The sequence below is a fragment of the Corvus moneduloides genome, chromosome 4, assembly GCF_009650955.1.
Source record: "Corvus moneduloides isolate bCorMon1 chromosome 4, bCorMon1.pri, whole genome shotgun sequence".
NCBI classification, from domain to species: Eukaryota; Metazoa; Chordata; class Aves; order Passeriformes; family Corvidae; genus Corvus; species Corvus moneduloides.
The window spans coordinates 46,292,077-46,313,675 of record NC_045479.1 but is presented as its reverse complement, the minus strand read 5'-3'; the positions used below and the strand labels follow the sequence as shown (position 1 = coordinate 46,313,675).

General features: G+C 38.4%; 1 protein-coding gene across 1 annotated transcript in view; it reads left to right on the top strand.

The window, feature by feature from the left end:
• Positions 1 to 21,599, top strand: part of CNTN1 (contactin 1) — a 228,115-nt gene that overhangs the window by 138,778 nt on the left and 67,738 nt on the right. Inside the window, exon 3 of the mRNA XM_032105945.1 lies at positions 9,227 to 9,356. Within this exon, the coding sequence (XP_031961836.1) occupies positions 9,248 to 9,356 (109 nt within the window). The 5' untranslated portion in view covers positions 9,227 to 9,247. The remainder of the gene's footprint in view (positions 1 to 9,226; positions 9,357 to 21,599) is intronic.

Below are 21,599 nucleotides of genomic sequence, written 5' to 3'. Positions count from 1 at the left end.
TGACTGACTGGGATGGATCCCGTTAGTGGAAAGCTTGTGTGCGTACACGCGTGGACCCGTCCCTGCCGCAGCTGGCCTTAGGCACCCAGCCTGCCTGGGACCTGGGCCTGGATGCCCAGCTATCCCCAGCTGCTGGCAGCAGCAGCAGTACCTGCTCCTAAGCCTCTTACTGTAATTGCTCGCTATTTGATGGCTGCTGGCAATCCCACATGGGCATTCACACCCACAACAACATATCTAATCACCTTCCATAGCTGCTGGCACCCTGGATACATGTATCCCTGTAACCTATGGCCCCTTGTCCAGTTGCCACCACTCAGACCTATGACACATTCTGTTTTCTCCTGCTGCTGCCACCACAGGGGCCTAGGCTCACAGTCCCATACCAGTGGTGGGCACCTGTGCCTCCATCCACATCCATGCACACAGGGTACAGACCCCTCAACCAGAAGAGTCACAATCAGGCCCTTTTGTCCCCTTGTCTATCCATTTTCCTGCCTATTTTCTTCCTTAATCCACCTTGATTTAATCTAAGTGCAGTCATGAGACCAAGATTCTGAGTAGCATTGGGAAAATATGATTCCTTATGTCAGGTGCAGTGGTTTTGGCACAGGGATTTCCAAAGGCTGTTCTGATGATATATGTCCTTGTGTCCCTCCTTGCTGGCTAAGTGTTAAGAGAGATTTCTGTGCATGCTGTGTGCCTCTGAGAGTCTACTGGCATTGATGGGGAACACATGTATGAAAAGTATCAACTGACAGTTAGGAGGCAAGAAACTAAGTTTTCAAAAAAATTAGTTTTTTCTTTTCTTTCTCCCCAAAAAATGTGAAGACTACAGAAGCAGTGCTCTAGTTGTAGGTCATTAAACCAGTAGAATGAAACCCTTACTTATCTGCTGAAATCTTCAGTGTACAGCTAAGCTTGCCTTATGAGTATGTATCCTTGAAAAGTAGTCTTTAAAACGTAGAGGATCTTTGAAATGGTGGTGGCAGCTCAAACCTATAAAAAACGCCAATGGGTCTCACCATTGGTCAACTTCTATTTGGAAATGTGTAAGCTTAAAACCAAAAGGCACAAATAATATATTGTTCCAAAATCTACCAGCAAGTTCTAGTAAACATTGAATTGATTTTCCTTTTTTCTCCTTTTTGCAGCTGCTAGTCTGATTCGAACTGTTTATTCATAGGATGAAAGAGATGTTTTAAGTATTCTCAACAGTTCCAAGTGATTGATGTAAATTTAAAAAATGCTACTCTGATTTCAAATAGAGTTGCTAGGAAACATGCAGTTCGAAGATGAAATCTCCCACTGAGCTTGTCTTTGGCTGTACAATAGGAAGTATGTTATAGGGTATCCTGAGTTACAGATTATATGGATAAACTGTTAAACTTGTATATATATATAAATACATCTGCTGTGAACTTATTGAATATACATTATTCATTCCCATATCTGCATTTACTGATGAATAAAAAGGTATTACTAAGTTCAAGAAAATGTGAAAATCAAATGAAAATGCCAAGAGCATGATAAAGATTTTCTTACAGTCTTCATTTTGTTTCTCTGAAACATAAATTGATTGTTTTTCTCTTAGAAATGGATCTCTTTAAGATTTAATTTCAAGATGATGTTCTGATTAGTACATTTCCTTTTATAAACTTCCAACAAATTTTAAAGCTCCAAAAGATAACAGCAATTATACACTTAATTTTTCTGAAGAAGTTAATGTGTTTTGTCCCTTAAAAGTTATTGTCCAAAGTAACCTAAAAATCCATGTTATCATGAAGGAATACCCAGTTTTAATAATTGATATTTATTCGTATTAATGGCTGATGTTTTTTCATGCTGATTTTAGAGACGGGTATGTTTGGTTACCTTGGAGTCAAATTTAAACTGCTTAGTCTTTAAGATACAAGTGGAAGCTACTTGTACATGTGGGAACAGAGTAGTATGCTGTTCTGTGGGATGCTCAGGACTTGGCAGGAGGTTTATTGATTTTTTCTGCTGAAATATTTTACCAGGCAGTCTTCAAGCAGCAAAGCCCTTACAGCAAGCTTTCAGAAAAGTGAGTAATGCCTGTGAGTTATGACAGTAGTAAGTGCTCTTTTTCTTATATATTACGTTAGAAGAAAAAGCAACCAGTTGCTGATAGAGCAAAAAGTGTGGATAGGGACTGTCTGTCTGACCCTTTGTTGTTGACGTGATGATTAGACAATGCTTAAGTACCACTAAGCGACACTTCATGATCTGAAAGTATTTCAAAACTGTGTTTTTGCAGCTGACTTAAGAAACGTAACTAAACTGTATTAATAATTAATAGTAAAGCTGAGTTGTTGAGCTTACCACAATTTAGAAGATGGCTAATGTTCCTGGAAATACATGTTTGTAATAGTACTACCAGATGACCCTTCATTACAGAGGTGTTGGTTAACTGCAGGCTGAGAGAGATGTGTGACTGCTCTAAGGCCCTTGTAGGGAAGAGAATTAGTATTGGTTCATAATGAATCTGTGGATGCAAATAAGAAAAATAAGACATATTACTAGTTGCGTGAACTATGAGGACAAAATAACAGAGACAAACCAGAGAGAAATAATGAAAATGGGAAGGATGATACAGCCTGTGTTGGTGCATTCTTCCTCAAGTGCAAGAACCTGCATTTGCCTTCTTTGAATTTCAGATAATTCTTCTCTGTCCATCTCTCCAGCCTGCTGAGGCCCTTCTGAAGGGCTCACAGCACTCTGGGGCGTCAGCCCTCCTGTCAGGTTTGCGTTGTCAGTGAACTTATTGACGATGCATCTTCATCCAAGTCATTAATGAATAAGTTAAACCATACTGGGCCCAGTACTGAACCTTGGGGGACACCACTAGTGACAGGAGTCCGACTAAACCCTTTGCCACTTATTATGGCACTATGGGATCTGCCATTCAGCCAGTTCTCAATCCACCTCGCTGTCCACTGATCCAGCCCACACTTCCAGAGTTTTCCTATGAGGACTTTGTGCTACACACTGTTGAAAGTCTTGCTGAAGTCAAGTTAGAAAATATCCACTGCTCTCCCCTCATTCATCCAGGTGTTTGTTTTATTGTAGAAGGCAATGAGGTTGGTCAAGCATGATTTACTTTTAGGGAATCTGTGTTGCCTACTCTTGATCGCCTTCTTGCCATCTATGTGGATAGAGATGGCCTCGAGAATGAGGCACTACATCAGCTTTCTGAGGATTGAGGTGAGGCTGACTTTCTTGAAGACTGGGGTGGCGTTTGCTTTCTTCTAGTCCTCAAGAACCTTTTCTGATCACCACAGCCTTTCAAAGATAATTCCAAGCAGCCTTGTTAGGGTGTTCCATCAGCTCTCTCAGAGTATCCTCTTGTAACCACTGTTTCCCCTCCCTTTAGCAACAGGCCCACATTATCCTTTGTTTTCCTTTTGTTATTGGTGTAGCTGAAGATGCCCTTCTTGTCTTTCCTGGCATCCTTGTCCAGATTTAATTCCAGATGGAATTAAATTCCAGATCACCTCCAAGATACTGGTTCTTTGTATTTCCAAGTCAATGTTTATTAAGCAAAATTACAGAACTGGTGGAGTTATCCAGTAGTGAGAGAATCACTAGCTAATTTAGCCTGTTAAAATATATTAATAAACTGATTCTGAGTTTTGAGTTTCTTTTTATTATTGGTTATTTAGCACCTGTAAGCAGTTTAAAAAAGTTGAGTTATTGGAGGGGAGGAATTAGACTGCACTTTGCTCCAACTTTGTGCTTCTTTGTTATGTCATTGCATATTGTCCTTGAAATTGTAAATTCTTTTTGAGAAGAGTATCTTATTTATGGGCTATCAAATTGATGTGCTTTTTAGCTGGATTTCATTCATGTGAAATGGAGAGTGTAGCTGTATTCTCTATATAGGATGAAGTGGAAAATATTAGAAGCATGACTGTTGGTGATGGACTGTTTGGGCGAGTGGGCAGTATTGTGAGCAGTAGACTTGAGATTCCATTTCCACTTGAACAAATCTGTCAAAAACGAAGATTATAATTATAGAAATCATAAGGAATTCAAATGTTTCTATGAGCCTTTATGAAGGGAACTAAAGTCACTTTTGGACTCTAAGTGAGAGCCAGCCAACACGTAAAATCTTCTGTAGATGCAGCAGTGCTGTAAGAGCAGGGCTGGCTTGGAACTCTGCTCACAGCAATCCCACACCACTGGAATGAGACAAATCTGTGTAGTGGCAAGGAACTTGACTGTCACCACTTTTCCAGTAATAGAGAAAGCTAGTAATTGCTAGTGGCTAACGTAATGGCTTCAGGAGTAAATTGGATTGTGGGTGATGGCTCAGAAACCAGACTTACAAACAAGATACAGCGCCCTTTTTAATGGCATGTTTTTACCTAGATTGTCAAAACTCGTTCATTGATTACAAAATTAATTTGAAAAGGCCAAAATAGCAGAAAAGGACAAAGACTGATACAATAAATAATATGCAATATACATAATTATTTTTTTAAATTAAAAAGTTTCATGGTAATTCTACATACTGAGCAACTAATAAGATTTGTGAGGAGTTACTTACCATAGGAGAAAATGCCAGCTCTGTTAAGAAAATAAAGATGAGGAGCAATTACATGCTTACGAAAATCACTGAAAGAGTCTGAAGTAAAAACAAATACAAAACACTGATTAGGCTGAAGTATTGTGTGACTCCTAAAAGACTTTGATTATAACTTGCCACTGTGTTAATTTGCTAGTGAATTATTGCAATTATATATATTCATGTTTTGAAAAAGGGTAGAGAACCAGAGAATTCTTCTAGATTGTTGTATCTATTTATAGTTTAATCTGGATGGAATCTCTACCAATTCTAAAACTTGAATCTCTATAATTATCATAATATACCAGGAAATGGGGATCACAACAAGCATCTTGATTTACCTCTCCTAGCTAAGTGTACTATGCCAGAGCTCCCAAACACTTTCTTTTGCCCCCTCTCTTCCCCATCAGCACTTGGGGTTCCTGTCTCGAGCCCTGAGTGGATGTCAAGGGCTGATGCAGTAATCACGCTGCTCCCACTCTGAAAGCCTTGGCAGGTGAAGTTCAGGAAAGCTCTTCCACGGTAAATGTTGAGATTTACTGACAGGCAACTGGTAATTCTCATACACCTTTATCTGCCTACATCACCTTTGCTTTCCCTCTCTGCCTTTCTTTCTACCTGCCCTTTTGGGTTGGTTTATTGCTTCCATTTTCCCACACTTCACTTACATGTCTCACATTACATCCCTTCCCTCTGTAGTGTTGAGATCTTTTCTTTGCCTCCTCTTCACCCGTTCAACATCCCCCACTGTTGCTCTGCTTTCCCTTGTCTATCCCTATCCCTTCTTGATTTCAAATCTGGTAGATTATGTACCTTATTTTTACTGCTTTTGATCTTAAAAATCTTTATTCAACTGACTTCAATTACCTGCTGTTTGTAATTTCTTTTTGTCTGCCCTATAAATGCTTTATGCCCTTGCAAAACGATGTCATCTGCACGTTTGGATTTAACAGGGAAGTGATGGAAAACACTGTCTGCTTCCATAGCAGTAAAATGGGTGTCTTTTTCTCCTTAATAAATGCCAAAGTGCACTGAAGATCTGAAGAAAGCCACACAGGATATGGCAGAAAATGTAGACATTTTCCTAAAGTGCATTTTGAGAGATTAAAAAATCCCAACAATTGGATAGTATAAAGAGGCAGGTTTACCCTTGTGTCCTGGGACCACCTCTCATCCTAATGAAGCATCATGAGACACTGCAAGCCTCCAGAAGCACCCTGGCAGGTCCCTGTGTTCAAAATTGAACGTGCTTCCCATTCAGCAGCCAATGCCCCAGTTTTTTCCACCTCCTTTGGGAGGATTGCACTCCAGACAGCTCACCAGATGTTGTTTTTTTGAATTTAGCAAGGCAAAGGGTCTGTGGTGGTGACTGGCTCTTTTGTGAAACTGAACAGTCAAAATGGACCTAAGTGTGTTAGTTAGCATTGGATAGTAATTAAACATGACATGGTTGCAGTTAAATGCCTGCTCATTCTATTATATATTTTTTAAATGTCTCACTTGTTTGCTAAAATTGTGGTGCTTTGTTTGGAAAAAGAAGGATCGTGTACTGTGCAGACTGAAGGAATAATGTGTAGGTACGTAGTCACTCTGCTTTTTCAGAGGAGAAAAGTGACTTGGCTGGTTTTTTGTCTGGGAATGATTTTTACTAAGGCAGCAATATCCTTCTCACTCTGCAAAGATAAAAGGTTGAGAGCTATAATGTGAAAGAGGCAGTAGATTGTGCTGCCTGAGCACTGCAGCCCACGGTGCTGCCTCTGGCACCAGTGCTGCTACCTCAGATAGGCCGGGACGGCTCCTTGGGTGGCTGGGTGGTAACACTGCACAGCCATAGCACCTCACACTTAGAGCGATAACCTGCGTGCTGTCTCATCTCATAGCAGGCACTTCTGCCAAAATTCAGCAGAGCGATGTGAAACAGCTTCTCACCCACAAGCTGAGATGAATCAGAAGGGATGGCTGTGCTCTATATACAGAACCCACTCAGCCGAAACAAGTGAGGGTAGGGAAAGGATTTCAATCCTGGCAGGGTGGATAGTTTTGTCTCTGAATAAAATGAGGTATTTATAGCATTTTCTGACACAATTTTTATTTACTGTAATTGGAACCATTGTTCAAACCATTTTTTTTCTGAGCCAGCAAAAAGGGATTTTTGGAGAGCTAGAGGACATTGTATCTTTCCAAAATCGAACCTAAATTCTGCTAAAGAGAGGGAGGAGGGATCTTCCATCTATGACTATAACGTCAGAGAACACAGTGCTCTTAACAGTCTCATCTATCAATATGCTTGAACACAGTTATTATCACCATAAGCTGCTGTGTAATTACCATTGTTCCCAAAAGAGCTCCTGTTTCTTCGCTCTTTAATTATGTGCATTATTTCAGCATAACTATGCCATTTTACTCATGTCATTTGGAAACAAATGTTTCAGGCAAGGCAGTGTCATATCACAAGGATGTCATAGCCAGGGCATGGCTGCTGGAAAATTATACAAAGTTATTTCTTGATCTGACCTACCACTGTCTTCTGGATGAATCATACACACACAGTAGTTCATACCTTGGTCAGCGTAGATGCCTGAAATAGTTGTGGATGTCCTTTGTGTGACAGTCTGAAGAAACTTTAGTGCCAACAGAAGTGAGAAGGTAAAGATGTTTATAAATTTATTTATAAATTCTTCCCCTTAGATCCAGCTACAGTAAGCATACGCTTTTGTTGCCAATGTAAGAGCCTTTTTCTAGGGAATATTTCTAAATAAATCTCAGTTCTAGGGAATCACTTTTTAACTCTTGTCTGTGTTTTGCTGAGAACATTTTTCACATAACAGCTAGCTAATTGCAGGGTCATAGTTTTTAACTTTTTATTAAGGATTTAATCTGTTAAAAAATAAGGAAAAAATGTGACATGCAACAGGTCCTGTAATTTCTGAGCCAAAAGATTTCCTTGTGATATTTCTTGTCATTTTCCTGCACTATGAGTTTATCAAAACACTCTTGAAACTCTGTTATAAGGAAAGTTCACTGTTTGAGGCATGTTCAAATGAACAGCCTTAGCATTATTTTGAGAAAGAAGGGACAAGTAAAAGTCCCCAATGGCCAAGACACATTCCTAGCCACCTCAAGGGGAGACATGAGACACATACACTGCAGCAGGCATGTCTGGCAGCAGCTCAGACGAGAGGCTCTCTGTAACAAGGCAAGATTTATCCCAGCCATACTTAGGGAGTCAACTATGTTTGTACTTGTCCTTAGTAATTTAAAATTGCCCCTTTCTTGGTGTTGGAGGTGGGAAACAGGGCAGTTTCAAAGCAAAATCTAAACCATTTGGATTTTGGAAATGAAAAACTTAGTAAAAATTTTGACATGGAAAGGGCAAGAGTCATGGTAAAAGGTGGAAGTCACTGTCAGTCATCAGTTCCTGGCACAGGAGGCTGGAAAGCAGGAGCATTGAGATTACACCTTGCAAAAAGTGACAATGCAATATTAGAATCATAGAATCATTTATGTTGGAAAAGACTTCTTTAGAGCATTGAGTCCAGCTGCTAACCCAGCACTGCTTGAGTCTACCACTAAACAATGTCCCTAAGTGCCACATCTACAAGTCTTCTTTTTTAGCATGCACCATGTTCTGGGATGCATGTTACTGAAGGGTGTTTAAGTATGTATAAGCATATTTTAACTGAAATAGTAACAAAATGAATATACTGAGAGGACTGGATGATATCAGCGTGTGCCTGAGATACAATATTCTGTCAAGGATAAGCTGGAAGCCTTGCTTTGTGTGAAGTTCTTAACAGAGCCAATCAAGAAGCAAGAACAAGATGTGATGGATGTAAAGGATCCATTTATATATTCATGACAAGAAATCCATCAAAAAAACCCAGAGAATTGCACACTGAAAACATGATGACACATTTCCCTAAAGAAATAGATAATAGTCCCCAGCAAGAAACAAAAAGCTAGCAAAATATTCTGATTGAAAGTAGTAACAGATATTACAGAAGTGTTCTGAAAAAAATGGTTATAAAATCTTAGAATAATGAAAAGAAGGTGCATGCTTTTTTAGCTTGGTTTTAGTATATATACAGGCAGAGTTTCTCCCATATGGAAAAGAAAAACCTTTGAAAACAACATTGCAGTAATGATTGTATTCAGCATTTAAAAGGAAACTCACAAAAAATAAAACTGCCTTTGTGGAGAACCATTAATTGTATATTTAAAGTTTAAAATAATGATACAGTAGACAAAATACTTGAATTCTGAAAGAGATGAATGTACTTCAGTTTCACTGTAGTCTTTCTACAGACTTTGAAGTAATGGATTGAAATGTAGTATTTACTGAGATGAAGAAGGATAGAATCTGGAAGATAAGTGTAAAAAAGGATGTTATGGTTTTAACATTTACCATATTATTACTATCACCAGAAAATCTGAGTACTCTGAAACAGTGTGCTCTCTGAATAATGGAGATCATTCATTTGATCCAGAAATTCTGATGATGAATTTATTATTCAAAAGACTCTATCCTATATTAACTCTTAAATATTCAGTTTAGTCACCTAATCTGCCGGGCCAAATGTGATATGAGATAAAGCCTATTGTCAGAATTATTCACGCTCTCTTCTTTCTTTGTAACAGGCATTTTTAGCTCTCTGAAGGATGGTATTGCAGTGCGCTATTCCTTTTGAGATAATGGCTGAACAGAAGATAACCATTTGGTTCTTCATCTGTCATCTTATTACATCCTGTTTTGTCTACTCCCTGGCAGGTAAGATGATCTCCTGTGTTAATTCATTTAACTAACTGTTGTTAGTTTTATGTGTTTCAAAGACAATTAGAATCTTTGTATGGCTTTCATTTATTTGTGCACATACCACAGATTACTAAATGTGAACAATGAAGCTGTCAGGAAGCATATTTATTAATAAGAAGGGCTGCCATAATAAAAGGTTTGCAGAAAGACAGATCTGGACTTTAAATTTGGGGTTATGTGTTCTAATTTGATATACGGAATGAAATCTAGTCTAGATTATAAAAATATCAATTTTCTGTTGTGCACGGATGATCAACATGCTTAGAATAATGAAAAACAAAATTCTATATTATTGACACCATCTAAAATTCTTAATTTTTCAGAAGCCCAGTGTAGTGGCAGTTTTCATAATACAGTGGGGTAGTTCTGCATATTCTGACTTCAATTTTTTTGTTAAAAATTATAACATGTTTCATAAGTAGAAGTGGGGCCATAAATATTAAAAACATTCTGGAGTCAAATTTCTAGCATCTGAATTTAGAGAGATGTTTGAAGTTGAAATTTTACTTCCATTTTAAGAGACAGATGGAGGTCTTTGAAAAGGTGAAATTCCAACTGTTCCAAACAACTTTGAAATTTGTAAAGCTTGTTTCAGATTTCCATGCCAATTTAATGAATGCTGATTTTTAGTTGCTGTGATTAATTATACTGTTAGCATAAACAGTGCATGCACAAAATTTCCACCAATATTTGAAAAGTGCAAATATTGTGTACTAAGGTTTTGGTTATTTTCAAGGTAGGCTTTAGATCCTTCCCTACTTTAAGGGTCATAGACTTGCTTAATCTAGGATACCATTTCAGGCATTGCCTCAGTTTCACTGCCATGAGACTATATTCCTTATTATTGAGTCAAAAAATCTGATTAATACTGTGATGTAAGCTCATTGCCTGTAAGAAATTAGTCCGTAGCTCACAGGAATGATTTCTGCTTTAGTGGGAACACTACGTTATTCTGTGGTTTTGAATGCTGTTCTTTACTCTGTGTCTGAGTTTGATGGAGGATTTACTGATGCCTAATAAAAATCAATACCTTCACAATATATTTGCTGTGTGTTTCAAGAGGTTTTTTTTTCTTTGTTAAGATATGAGGCTTGCTGATAGCACCAAAATTAAAACTTTAAACTCACCGCTTTAATTAAGTACTGGGCTTTCCCTGAAAGAAAAAAAAAAGAAATTAAAAAAAGGCTGTCGACTGCTATCAATAATGTTACACGTGTGATCTTGCTCTGGACCTGTTAACATCAAACAAAACAATCAGCTGCACTAGCCAAGCAGGTGCTGGACACTGGTTCATAAAGGAGTTGAGTCAATCAGGGAGAAGAAATGTTCAGGTAATTTCTTGACAGTCAGGACCGAATGATAATTGTTATTGTGTATTCTGCACATCACCGTTGTGCCCAGAAGCAAAATAAACCTTGGCATCAGAATGTACCTGCTGGCAAGTGCCTTAGAATGCCATTGGAAGGTTGTGTGCTGTGACGGTCACGGCTAAGTGACATAGGAAGAACAAGGAGGGCTATCGTGATACTGCATGCAGCGTGTGTATGCACTGGCACTGTCACAGCAAGGTTCACCGGATCTCTCACTGGACTGTTCTTGGCACTGTTAGATTCCCCCAAGATGATGGGAGCCTTTGGTGTGAGGGATTGTGAATCCAGGGCAGGTTCTAACAGTGCTGTTTCCGTTCAAAAAATTTTCCTAATTTATCTCCTGGTATGGAATAAATACTTGCTTGCATTTTTCATCAAAAGCCAAATTTAAGGCCTACGACTGTCTCTAAAGGTATGGCACCACCCTCCAACGTGGAAGATTCCTAGTTTTATATAATCAGAGGGTGTTTGTTGCTGCCAGTGTATTACTGCAAGGCTGAGCAGTGCACACGCTCTCTGCTCCTGGATTTGCTCTACTTTGCATAAGTAATTAAATAACGTTTTGAGTGGAGAGAAAATCTGCTCCTATCATCTAGGCTTTATGGCATCTAGATTATATAAATCTGATGTTGCAGTCTTTGCTCAGCCCCAGCACTTGAATGTTGCTGGAGGGTTTCTCATTTCAAATGGGTGTGAGAGCTGCTGGCAGTTAGTCTTAGCCAATTTTCCTTTTGAATATATTTCTTGGCAGTTTAAATGCCATCATATCCAGAAAATATGCATCTGCAGTAACCAAGATGAAATATAAGGGGTTGCTTGGAAGTGTTCTCAGTGTGGTTAAAAAGTGAAAGATACTGAAGAGGAGGAAGGAGCACAAGCCCAGTGATCAGGTCAAGTTCTAGGAGGTGTTCTTTCACACATGATGTTATCAAGGGGAATGCTTGCAGTGTCAATAATAATGGAAAATGTGTGAACTGGGGATGGCTTTTAAGTAAAGATCATGAGTTCTCATTTAATTAACAAGACAGACCAAGTCCCAGAGTGAGGTTAACTGGGAGCAGATGTTGAAAGCATAGTATTTAAGAATGCTTTGGCACCTTTTGGACAAAACACAGGGTTTCTCTGGAAGTATATTTGTCTCCCCTTGCCTTCTGTGGTGCTGGATCCACAGTTCTAGGTTGTTCTACTCTGTAAATTGCCTTTGGCAAACTCATCTGTGACTCTGTGGTCTAGGTTTTTGCAATCCATGCTTCCTAAACAGACCCACTACTATATTAACTTCTCTGGACCTAGGAAACTGATAGCTTCCAGATACATTGTCTTTTGACATGTCTCACCCTATAGGCTCCCCAAGTTCAAAGATATCAGCCAAAAAACCTGAAAGTATTCAGAATTCATGTATTTGACTGAGCATTGAGAGCTTTCAGACTATAACAGCTAGAAGTTTTGGGAAACAAAGAGCTAGGAACCTGAAGCTGCACTGACCTGATATGTTCAGGCCCAATTGGGCCTGAATTCAGAGACTCTATAAGCTAAGGAGTTTTATCTGTTTTCAAATTGTTCTTTTTCCCACTGCAGGAAGTTCTAAAAAAATTTCCCAAAGTGAAATACACGTTTTTAGAAATTTAGAGTTTGCTTTGGAGTAAACACCTTGATGCTTTTAGCCAGTTCTATTTTGTGGTAATCAAAGCTAGAACTCGAGAACTGTTGCAATGACTGGCCGTTTCATCAGTGGTGAATGTGCACTTACTTATCTGAAGGGAGGCAAAGATTACATGAATCAGTGCATGAGAGGTTTAGGCAGAGACCTTCTGCAATGAGACAGGAGCAGTATTTATTTTCCAGGTAAATTAGTGCTTGAAATGTAGTCTTGCAGATATAAACTGGTGAAAAAGCCGTAAATAATTTAGTCTTCTGCTTACTGATAGAACAGACAATTATTATAAGAGTTGCTTTTCAGAGTGCACTTTGAGTAGTGCAAGGCAAATGAGAGCAGTGAATCACTCCTCAGGGAATATGTCAGTGATTGTCAGTCCACTGGCAAAAAAGTTGTTTCATGCCTCTTACTGATAATATTTGACTCTTCTCTACTTCCCTCTGAGATTTCTGCAACATACTTCCAAGTTGCCTTTTACTCCCCATTAGATTCATGTCCCATTGCTAAGTCTGAATTTCAAACTTTTCTGTCATCTGCTTCTTGCCGTATAAATCAGTGAACTAAAGTGTATCTTCAATTGGGATAATAACCTATCACCAAAAGAATTAAGACAGTTTTTCAGCTACAGCTTGTTTTGTTCTTCAAAAGGCTAATGAAAAGCTGCAAAGACCCTATATTTTATTGTGCTTAATGAATAGTTGATTACATTTGGCTGTGAGAGGAAACAATAGTGAAAAATGTCCCTCCAATAATTTATTTCTGATAAAACTGTTCTACTTTTTACCTTGGGATTTGATAGTGCAGACCCAGACAGTACTTGAGTTTGTGTCAGATCATGCCTTAGAAGGCAGATTGTCATCCTAGTAACTTCTGAATTGTGCAAAATGAGGCAGTAGTCCAGGGGTAAAAACGTCAAAAGCCCTTCTGCTTTTTGGATGACCAAATTTCCAAAAATCATTAGGACCTGAAACTTCAGAGAAGGCTGGTAAAGCAAGAAAGCCAGTAAGATGCAGAGCCTCTCAGTGCAAGGCAGTTGTTTTGATGAGTACATGGGGATGCTGTTAGACAGCATGCTGAATTTCTGAGTGTGTTGCTGGTATTTCATATGCACCAGGAAGGCTTGTGCAGAGAGACTGTGCAGAATAACTACTGCACTTCAGCTTCATTCTTAATTTTCTGAGCACTGGCTTTCCCATGAGATCAACACGTTAGGCTCTTCAGTCACTTTTGAAGTAACATTTAGGTTTTTAAGGAATAAACACTTAAATAATTTAAATATTGAATAAGCAAATGGGAATATGTTTAAAAGTACAATAATTGGTATTGGCTGACATTCCTCTTGGCAGTATGAGAAGACAAAAAACTGTACCATGTTAGGCACAAGTGGAGAAACTTGCTCTGCCAGGGACTGGAGCTTTTCATACTTGAAACTTGTTGTAAAAGAGAAAGTACATCATTATCTATGCAGGTCGTCAGGGTTCTCACTGGCACATAGAAAATAGAAGTAATTCTCCTGCTCTCTTCGGTCCAGAAAAGTAGAGGCAGCCTTCCCAAAGACAACCTAAGTCTTTCATATAATACGAAGTGGGAGTGCAGGAATGGTTACCTTTTCTGTTTGAGTGCTGAGTGGCTCTTGGAAAATGATTTCCCTTTATCATCTTGATGACTTACACTTATGATGTACCCCTCTCTTCTCCATCACGGTGATGCTAAGTCATGAATTTTTTCAACATGGACACATTACTGCTTCAGCAAATAAGCTTCCCATGAATACCAAGTACAACTTTACCCACATGATTGAGAGAATTGAAAAAACAGTCAAGCCCCTAAACCTTAAATTATTCATGCTTGGACATTTTCCAGAACAGTAGGCTCAAACATGCATTTCTGAACTGAGGGCTAGAACCTACATTATTTAAAGCTTTTTATCACAGCATACGAAATTATTCACATTTTCTAAAGAGAGATAATAATTTTCTTCCAAAATAGGAATTGGATGGATATACTTTATACCTGTTTATCTCCTCTGTCTTGTCCCTGCTTGGATCTTAGAAGACCAGTTAATGCTACTGCTGAGTGTCTGACATTCATAAATAAATAATCATAATGTGATCACAGTGCTCAGAAATGTGGAAGTGCTGTGTTTGTGTTCCTGCACACCAGGTAGAAATACTTTGGCTTGTTCCCAGACCATCGTTTCTGAGCATGAGCTTTTCAGACATGAGTAGGTCCTCATTCGTCTGACATTTTGAAAACAGGACGAGATCTTCTTGTACCTTCATCAAATGGTTTCTGGTCTTGCAAGTCTAATGCAGAGCCTGACAACTTAGTTAAACTGATAATAAATTAGTCCAAGGCTCTTACGGTCAGCATGCTTTAGCACTCAAGGTTAATCTAGCCATGCATCATGTCAACAGATCTTTGTCCCTCTCTCATGTTAAAATATGTAACTGGATACAACACTGTCAGGTAGATCAATACTCACCCAACGGCTGTCTTGGGCAGCCACTTTTGGCAGTGTTAAGTGCTAGGGAAATAGATAGGTGTACAGGAAGCAGAAACAGAAAGAGAAGAAGACTCATTAGAAAAATAGAGATGTTAATTGAAATAATTTTATATTGGTGTACAGTGGGAGTGATGGGAACTTAAGTTTTTTTACCTGATTTAGCTTCTTTCTGACAGTGACCTTGGGAAAACTTTTAACCATGACTTGCTATCGATAGTCTTGTCATCATTTGAGGTTTTTAGAATTGATTCTTCTTCAGCAGAGAACTTGAATATGTGCTTAACAATGCACTTATGTATAACCTTGATCATTTGGATCAACTTATATGCTTAAATTTTGTGATGAATCAGATTCCTGAAAGAAAATGAGAGAGCTGTTTCTTCAATTAAGGTTCAATTACTTCTCTATTTTCTTTGTTGTTTCATTTGAGGATATTCTGAAGGAGTGTTTGAGATCACTTAAAACTATCACCGGCAAGGGTATGAGTAAAAATCAGATTTAATATTAAGTGACAGCACAACAAACTTTGTTGGCAAGACTCACTCTGCTACTTACTGGACAGTGAAGACACACCAAGGAAAAAGGGAAGACCGAAAAGCAGCAAACAAAATCCAGTCAATCGAAACAGAAATGAGCCAAAAACTATATGGGGGATGATGGTGTGTGTGACAAAAGAACAGTGAGGGTGAGGATAAAAGGAATACGGCCTAAAAGCTTGACAGCACTCAAATGTAACAGTAATTAACTTATGCCTTAAACGTAACAATTTAACAAAGGAACAACACTTAACTAACTTATAACTTAAATTATAATTTAACTGTAACAATTTAATAGAGGAATAACACTTAACGTTTAGTCTAACTTATAACTTAAACTTAGCAAAAGAGCAGTGCTTAGCAGCATTTAATTTAGCTTATGACTTTTGACTTAACCTTACTTACAGGCCTAACTTACTTAGATATCTAAGGTACTTAAACATCTAAGAGAGCAGCATTTCTCCTGCATTTGCCAAAGCAAATGCACACATTTACGCACACGGATGTAAAGAGTCAGTGTACCTGTGAAAAATTCCCCTCATAGATTGTAGATACAAAAATGCTGCTAGCAAGGATTTTCTTGCTATTTTCTAAGCCCGTGAGAGACTTTTCTCTCTCACAGAAGAGGTAGCGGAGTTCTGTAAACAATGAAACACCTGCAGCCTTGAACAGTCTTGTTTATGGTATAGTAGAAAAATATTTTGACAATGGATGTTTTAGGATTTTAGCCAATCACCCCAAGGGGTGGCTGATCCTTTGTCCAATTAGACTGTGAAGAAAAACTCTATAAAAGAGTTTGTAAAATAATTAAATAAATCAATCTTGCTGCACAATTCCTGCCTGCTGGATCTTCTCTCCTCCTCCCTATGGCTGCAGGACACAGTAATATACCCTAGGACATTTTAATATAGGTAGTGAAATATTCACTCTGGATGCTCTTACATGTCCTCAGCGGGCAAAGAGTTGAGCCTCAAGGAGTGGGTGTAGCAGCCCAGGATTCATCATTGTTTGGTGATCTTCTGAGTGCAGCAAACCTGAGAGCTTGCTGGCACTGAGAGGCCTCACTCAGAGGGAGCTTGCTGGTCACAGCCCACTGTGGTCCAGGAGAGCTCAAAGGACTCATTTTGGACCTTTGGATTTGTTTATAGTTCGCAAGAGAGTGGGCTTTAGTCATATCAGTGTTTCCTCCAGGCCACAGTTTGGGTTGGCACTTTCTTTCAAAGTGTAAGAATAGGGATGTTATGCCATTCAGGGAAGAAAAACAGTTTCCAAGGCTGTTCATATAGAAAACAGGAGCTCGTTAGACAGCAGCTGTTCCTGGGAGCAGACTATGTTTCTGATAAGCTGGGGAAGAGCTGAGCCCAGGTGCTGTTTGTCAAGGCTGAGGCCTAATGAGCATTTCTCAGAGATCGCAGTGTGCTTGGAAAAATGGGGGGGAATACACCACCACAAAGGATTTATTAAGATTAAAGACAATTTAGAGCAAACGAGGCAAAAATACAAACAGACATAAATTACAAATCTTTTGCACATAATTCACACTATGGGAATGATTTCAGAGAAGTCACTTGCTCTTACATTTGGCTTCCCATTTAATCTAGTTTCCCAATGAATTGAAGCACAACTATATATCCACCATTTCTGATGAATCACTTGAAATATATATAACTTTGTACAAAATGGTGTGATAACCCTCTATATCAGTCATGACAATTCTGCTCTGAAACCAAATATGAGTAATTTTTGTACATTCCAGAAAAAAATTGCATTAATAAGTATATAAATAAGGGAAAATTTTAAATAGTCTTACTCTTAAATATAGAATATTCCGCAGCTCCTGTGTGGAAATATAGATTGTAACTACCCTGTAAGATAACATGGAAGGATATATCTTGTAAAGTAAGAGTAAATTTTAATTTACAGGATTTTTGCTTCTTTACATACTAGCCATATGAAGACAGAATGATGCACAAGAGTCCAAGTGGTTTAGTGACCTGTATTTGAGAGACATTTGAGTAAATCATTAGAAAAGACTAGCTGTAAAATTACTGTATGCTATTCCCTTTGGGAATTTTCTATTTTCTTCTACTTTTCTGTATTCAGATTAGATAAAGAACTGATTATGCAAAATGTAAGAATTAGTATATTGAAAAGACAGATATCAGTCTCTAAAAATAATTAAGCAAATTGCAGGAATGGTCCATTTCAGGTTCTTTGCAAAATAACACTGCAGATCAGTTATAAACTAACTTCCTATGTACTTCCTGTGCAGTTGTCCATGAGTAGAAGAAAACAGATATATTTGAATTATTGTAGTTGTTAAATGTTAACTGTGAAGTAACGTGTAATTATTGGTAGCTGCATTTCCCAATAAACACAGTGGTCTCTTGTTCTCATCTCCATATTTTCCGCCATATGATACAGAAGTCTATGATTCAGATCATCAGCTCTTTCCTTGTCAGTTCGCATATGCTGCCTGTGTATTGCATATCAGCCTTGTGATTCCCCATGCTGAAAAGTAGCAACAAAGTCAGAGGAAATGTATTGCGCTGGGTTTTGTCTGCTGCAACTTCTTCCATTAACCTGGTGTCCTGGAAAACAATGCACCAGCAGCCAATCCTCGCCTCATCAGTGCCGATCCAGGAAATTCCCAGCTCTCTGAAGCTGTCCAAGTGTAGAACTGATAGAAAAAAGAAGAGATCATAATTGAACCTAGAAAGAGACATTAAAAATTAGTGGTGATGAGCCTGACTGTTAAATGAAGTACTGCAGTGTAAGAAAGATGCCTTACTTCAGCCACGATGTGCCAGCTGCCTGAGGTTGCCATTTTCTTGGTTCTCTTATGACATATAAAATTGCTAAACTCAAGAGGTGTCTTCAGCTACTGACACAGTCCCATTTGTCATATTTAGTATCAAATTTAATCTAGCACTAAATTCTGCTTCGTAAATGGATTTAGGACAGCTCTCCAGACTTTAGTCACATGAATGCAGATCCCAAAGACACAGAGTTAAACCCCCGGGAACTTTGTAGATATATCTACTTCTTTTTATCACAATAATGTCAAAGCCCAAGAGCACTTTGCCATTCCCCCAAAAAATCACCACAGACGTAACACCTGCATTCTCCCTTTTTCACAGTGTTCCAAGTTTGATTCCTGGGATGCTCTTAGCATATATCTCTGCATGTCTCAGGCTCCTGATGCTCAGATCACAAACTGACCAAGTGACCAGACTCTCCCCAGCCCTACCCAACCTTCTTCTTGTCAGCAACAAGCCCGTGTAAAGGACAGATAATAAGACCCTCTAGTATAATGAACTGAATGAATAATTTCCCTCTATGTGTTTTTAAATGAAGATGTGTAAACTGGAAGGTTACATGGGTAATTCAAGGCTTTTTTAACGTAAAATAATTGCATTTGGTTTTGACGAATCAGTCCCTTCCCTTCTTCCTACCAATGTTATGATGAGTTAAATCCAGCTTTGCTCAAGTTACTCATCTTTCAGATGTCAAGTCAGAATTTGTCTGCTATATTGTAAAATTTGTACCTGTTGTAATTTAGCGCCAGTGTAGTTGGAACATTACATGTAATTTAAAAAATTACCTGAAATTATATTAAGAAAATGCTGAACTAGTGAAATGTGCTCTCTAATAACAGGGAGTGATTAGGCTTTTTGGAAATAAGACACAAGAAGTGGACCTATATGGTGGCATATCAGAAAGTTTTACATTACCTTTTTATTTACAAATAAGCGTAATTTCCTTATCAAAGAGGAGGAGGTGAGGGAGGATGGGGAGCAGGGCAAATGGAGGCTGCAAGGCCATTTGAGTAGGCAAATGATTAGGAGATAGAAGAATGTGAGATGCAGGGAGATCCATAGAAGACTGACACAAGCATGATTGGCTATTGATATGGTTTTAGTTGTTCTTTTTATTGCCTAAGCAATAAAAAAAAGTGCATATGGGCTGGAAAATCTCTTTGTCTCTTTGTTCTACATATAGCATGCAAAATAAAGCCTTTAGAAAACAAGTTAATTTTTATATGGAAAGCTAGTTTAATTTTCCATATGTTGATATGGAAAAGTTTGACATTTCCTGAATTAAATATGTATGGAATTAGGGTGTACTAAATATGCCTTTTTATTGTGCCTTCCTTCTCCCTCTTCTTGAGAGATGTTTCTTGAGATGCCTTGAAAAGAACTGCCTCAGGTTGTCTGTGATTATCATTTTCAGACATCCTTTTGATAACTTTTTCTCTGAATGTGTTGGATAATTTGTATTATGGTCTCTCTCAGGCTTGTTCAGGGGCATTAAGGTGTGCTAATGTAATTTTGTAGTGCATCTGTAAATAGTGGTAAGGCTTTCAGACCAATGTATCTTACTTAAATAACAGTTCTTTCAGAGGGTTCGATTAATGAGACAACTTCTTTTGCACAAGAGGTGGAAACCTACAACCCTGCTCCTATTTCATGCTTTGCCCTGGCACAGGTCTTCATCAGTGAACAAATTCACCTCACTAAGCTGACAGAAGACTGAGCCAGAAAGCAAGAATTGAATAGATTTCCACTCTCTTTAGCTTTAGCAGCTGCCTAAGAAGTCGGACAAGCACGAGTGGTGTTATAGGAAAGCCTAGAGGAAAAATTACACTGCTCAGTTGCAAAGTGTCAGAGAACAGATGACAGGACCACCTTCTAGAGGGAAAGGTTCTTACACAGGATCTGTGATCTCATCAGAGATTTTCTTGACCTTTGCACAGACTTCCTAATACATTTTAGCACTGTTGAAAGGTCTGAGTCTTGTTTTCAGAATTCACTGAAGAATGCCTCTAATAGTTAGGTGATAGCTTTTGCTCCAATTCAATTTATAAATCACAAGAAATATACCCAAAACATAGAGTGCTGTTTGAGAGGTCAGATAGTCCATCCTCTTGTCTAAAGCAGGACCTGAACACAGGAAATGTGCTCTTCATCACATCCTCAGTCTAATACATCCATTTCCTTCTTCTTTCCCTACTTCTCTTTTTCATGTAGGCACAACTTCAGTGAGCTGATGCTTTTCCTTGTACTCTTAGTCTGCCCTTCCTTGCTCTCCAAACTTTGTCATACAGTCGTGGTACTTCACTTAAAGTGTGAACATTTCTTGAAGATTTGTTCACAACCCCTTTCTCTTCTCTTTTCTCCCATGTGCTGTTTCATATCACTGGTCCACACTCACCTTGTGGCTGAGAATGAAAGGTTTATTGTTTGCCATACCTGACATTCAGTCTGCACATCTTATTCTGCTCAGACAAATACCTGAAACCAGATTCATAATAGATTGCAGCACAAGTGCCTTTATAAAGCACATTTGATAGGTGTGAGAAGCAGGCGTTCACTCAATATAATTAATAGTGCTGGCAGCATTAAAAATGCATGCCATGAAATGCCTAAGTGCTCTGTAACATCATTTGAATCCTAAGGTGAAGAGTCAGCTGCATATGATATGGCTATTTGCTGCTAGAGGCTGTTGTTATTCTGTATTCATATTTAAGAACTGCACAGAACATGCCATCGGGTTTCTGACTTAGTCATTCCAGACTCTGAGCAAGTAAGTGAATCTTGCCTTTTCAGTCTGAAATTAGTTCTTCTTTTGGTCTAGCAATATGTAGATTTTTATATTGTGTTGTGCTTTAAAATATGAAAGAAAGCAGACCATTGTTCAAAAGCTCTGCCTTTCTAGCTTTTCTTCGTTTCTTTGAAAGACTTCTCATTACATGAATTCGTTTTTAAAAATTAAGTGGCCTGACCACATGTCTCACAGCACAACAGTGTCTTCTGGACCTCCTCCTGTCCTCAAGGGAAATGGTGATTTTTTTCCCCCAAATTTTAAGTCAAAAGGGGACTTGCTTTTTATCTGTATCCAGTCTTCTTCAAGTGCTGTAATCCAGTGTCTATCTATGCATATGGAATTTAGGAACAATAAAAAAGATGTCTGCAGGAGTGTTCTATGTATATGTGGTATTTTTACACTGGAATAATTCACATTCTTTAGGTATATAGATACGCTTTTTCTTTTATAGTTTTCCTAAAAACTGTCTAATTTAGTCTAAAATCTTTTAGAGCCAAAGACAGGAGTTTTAAGGGCATGAGT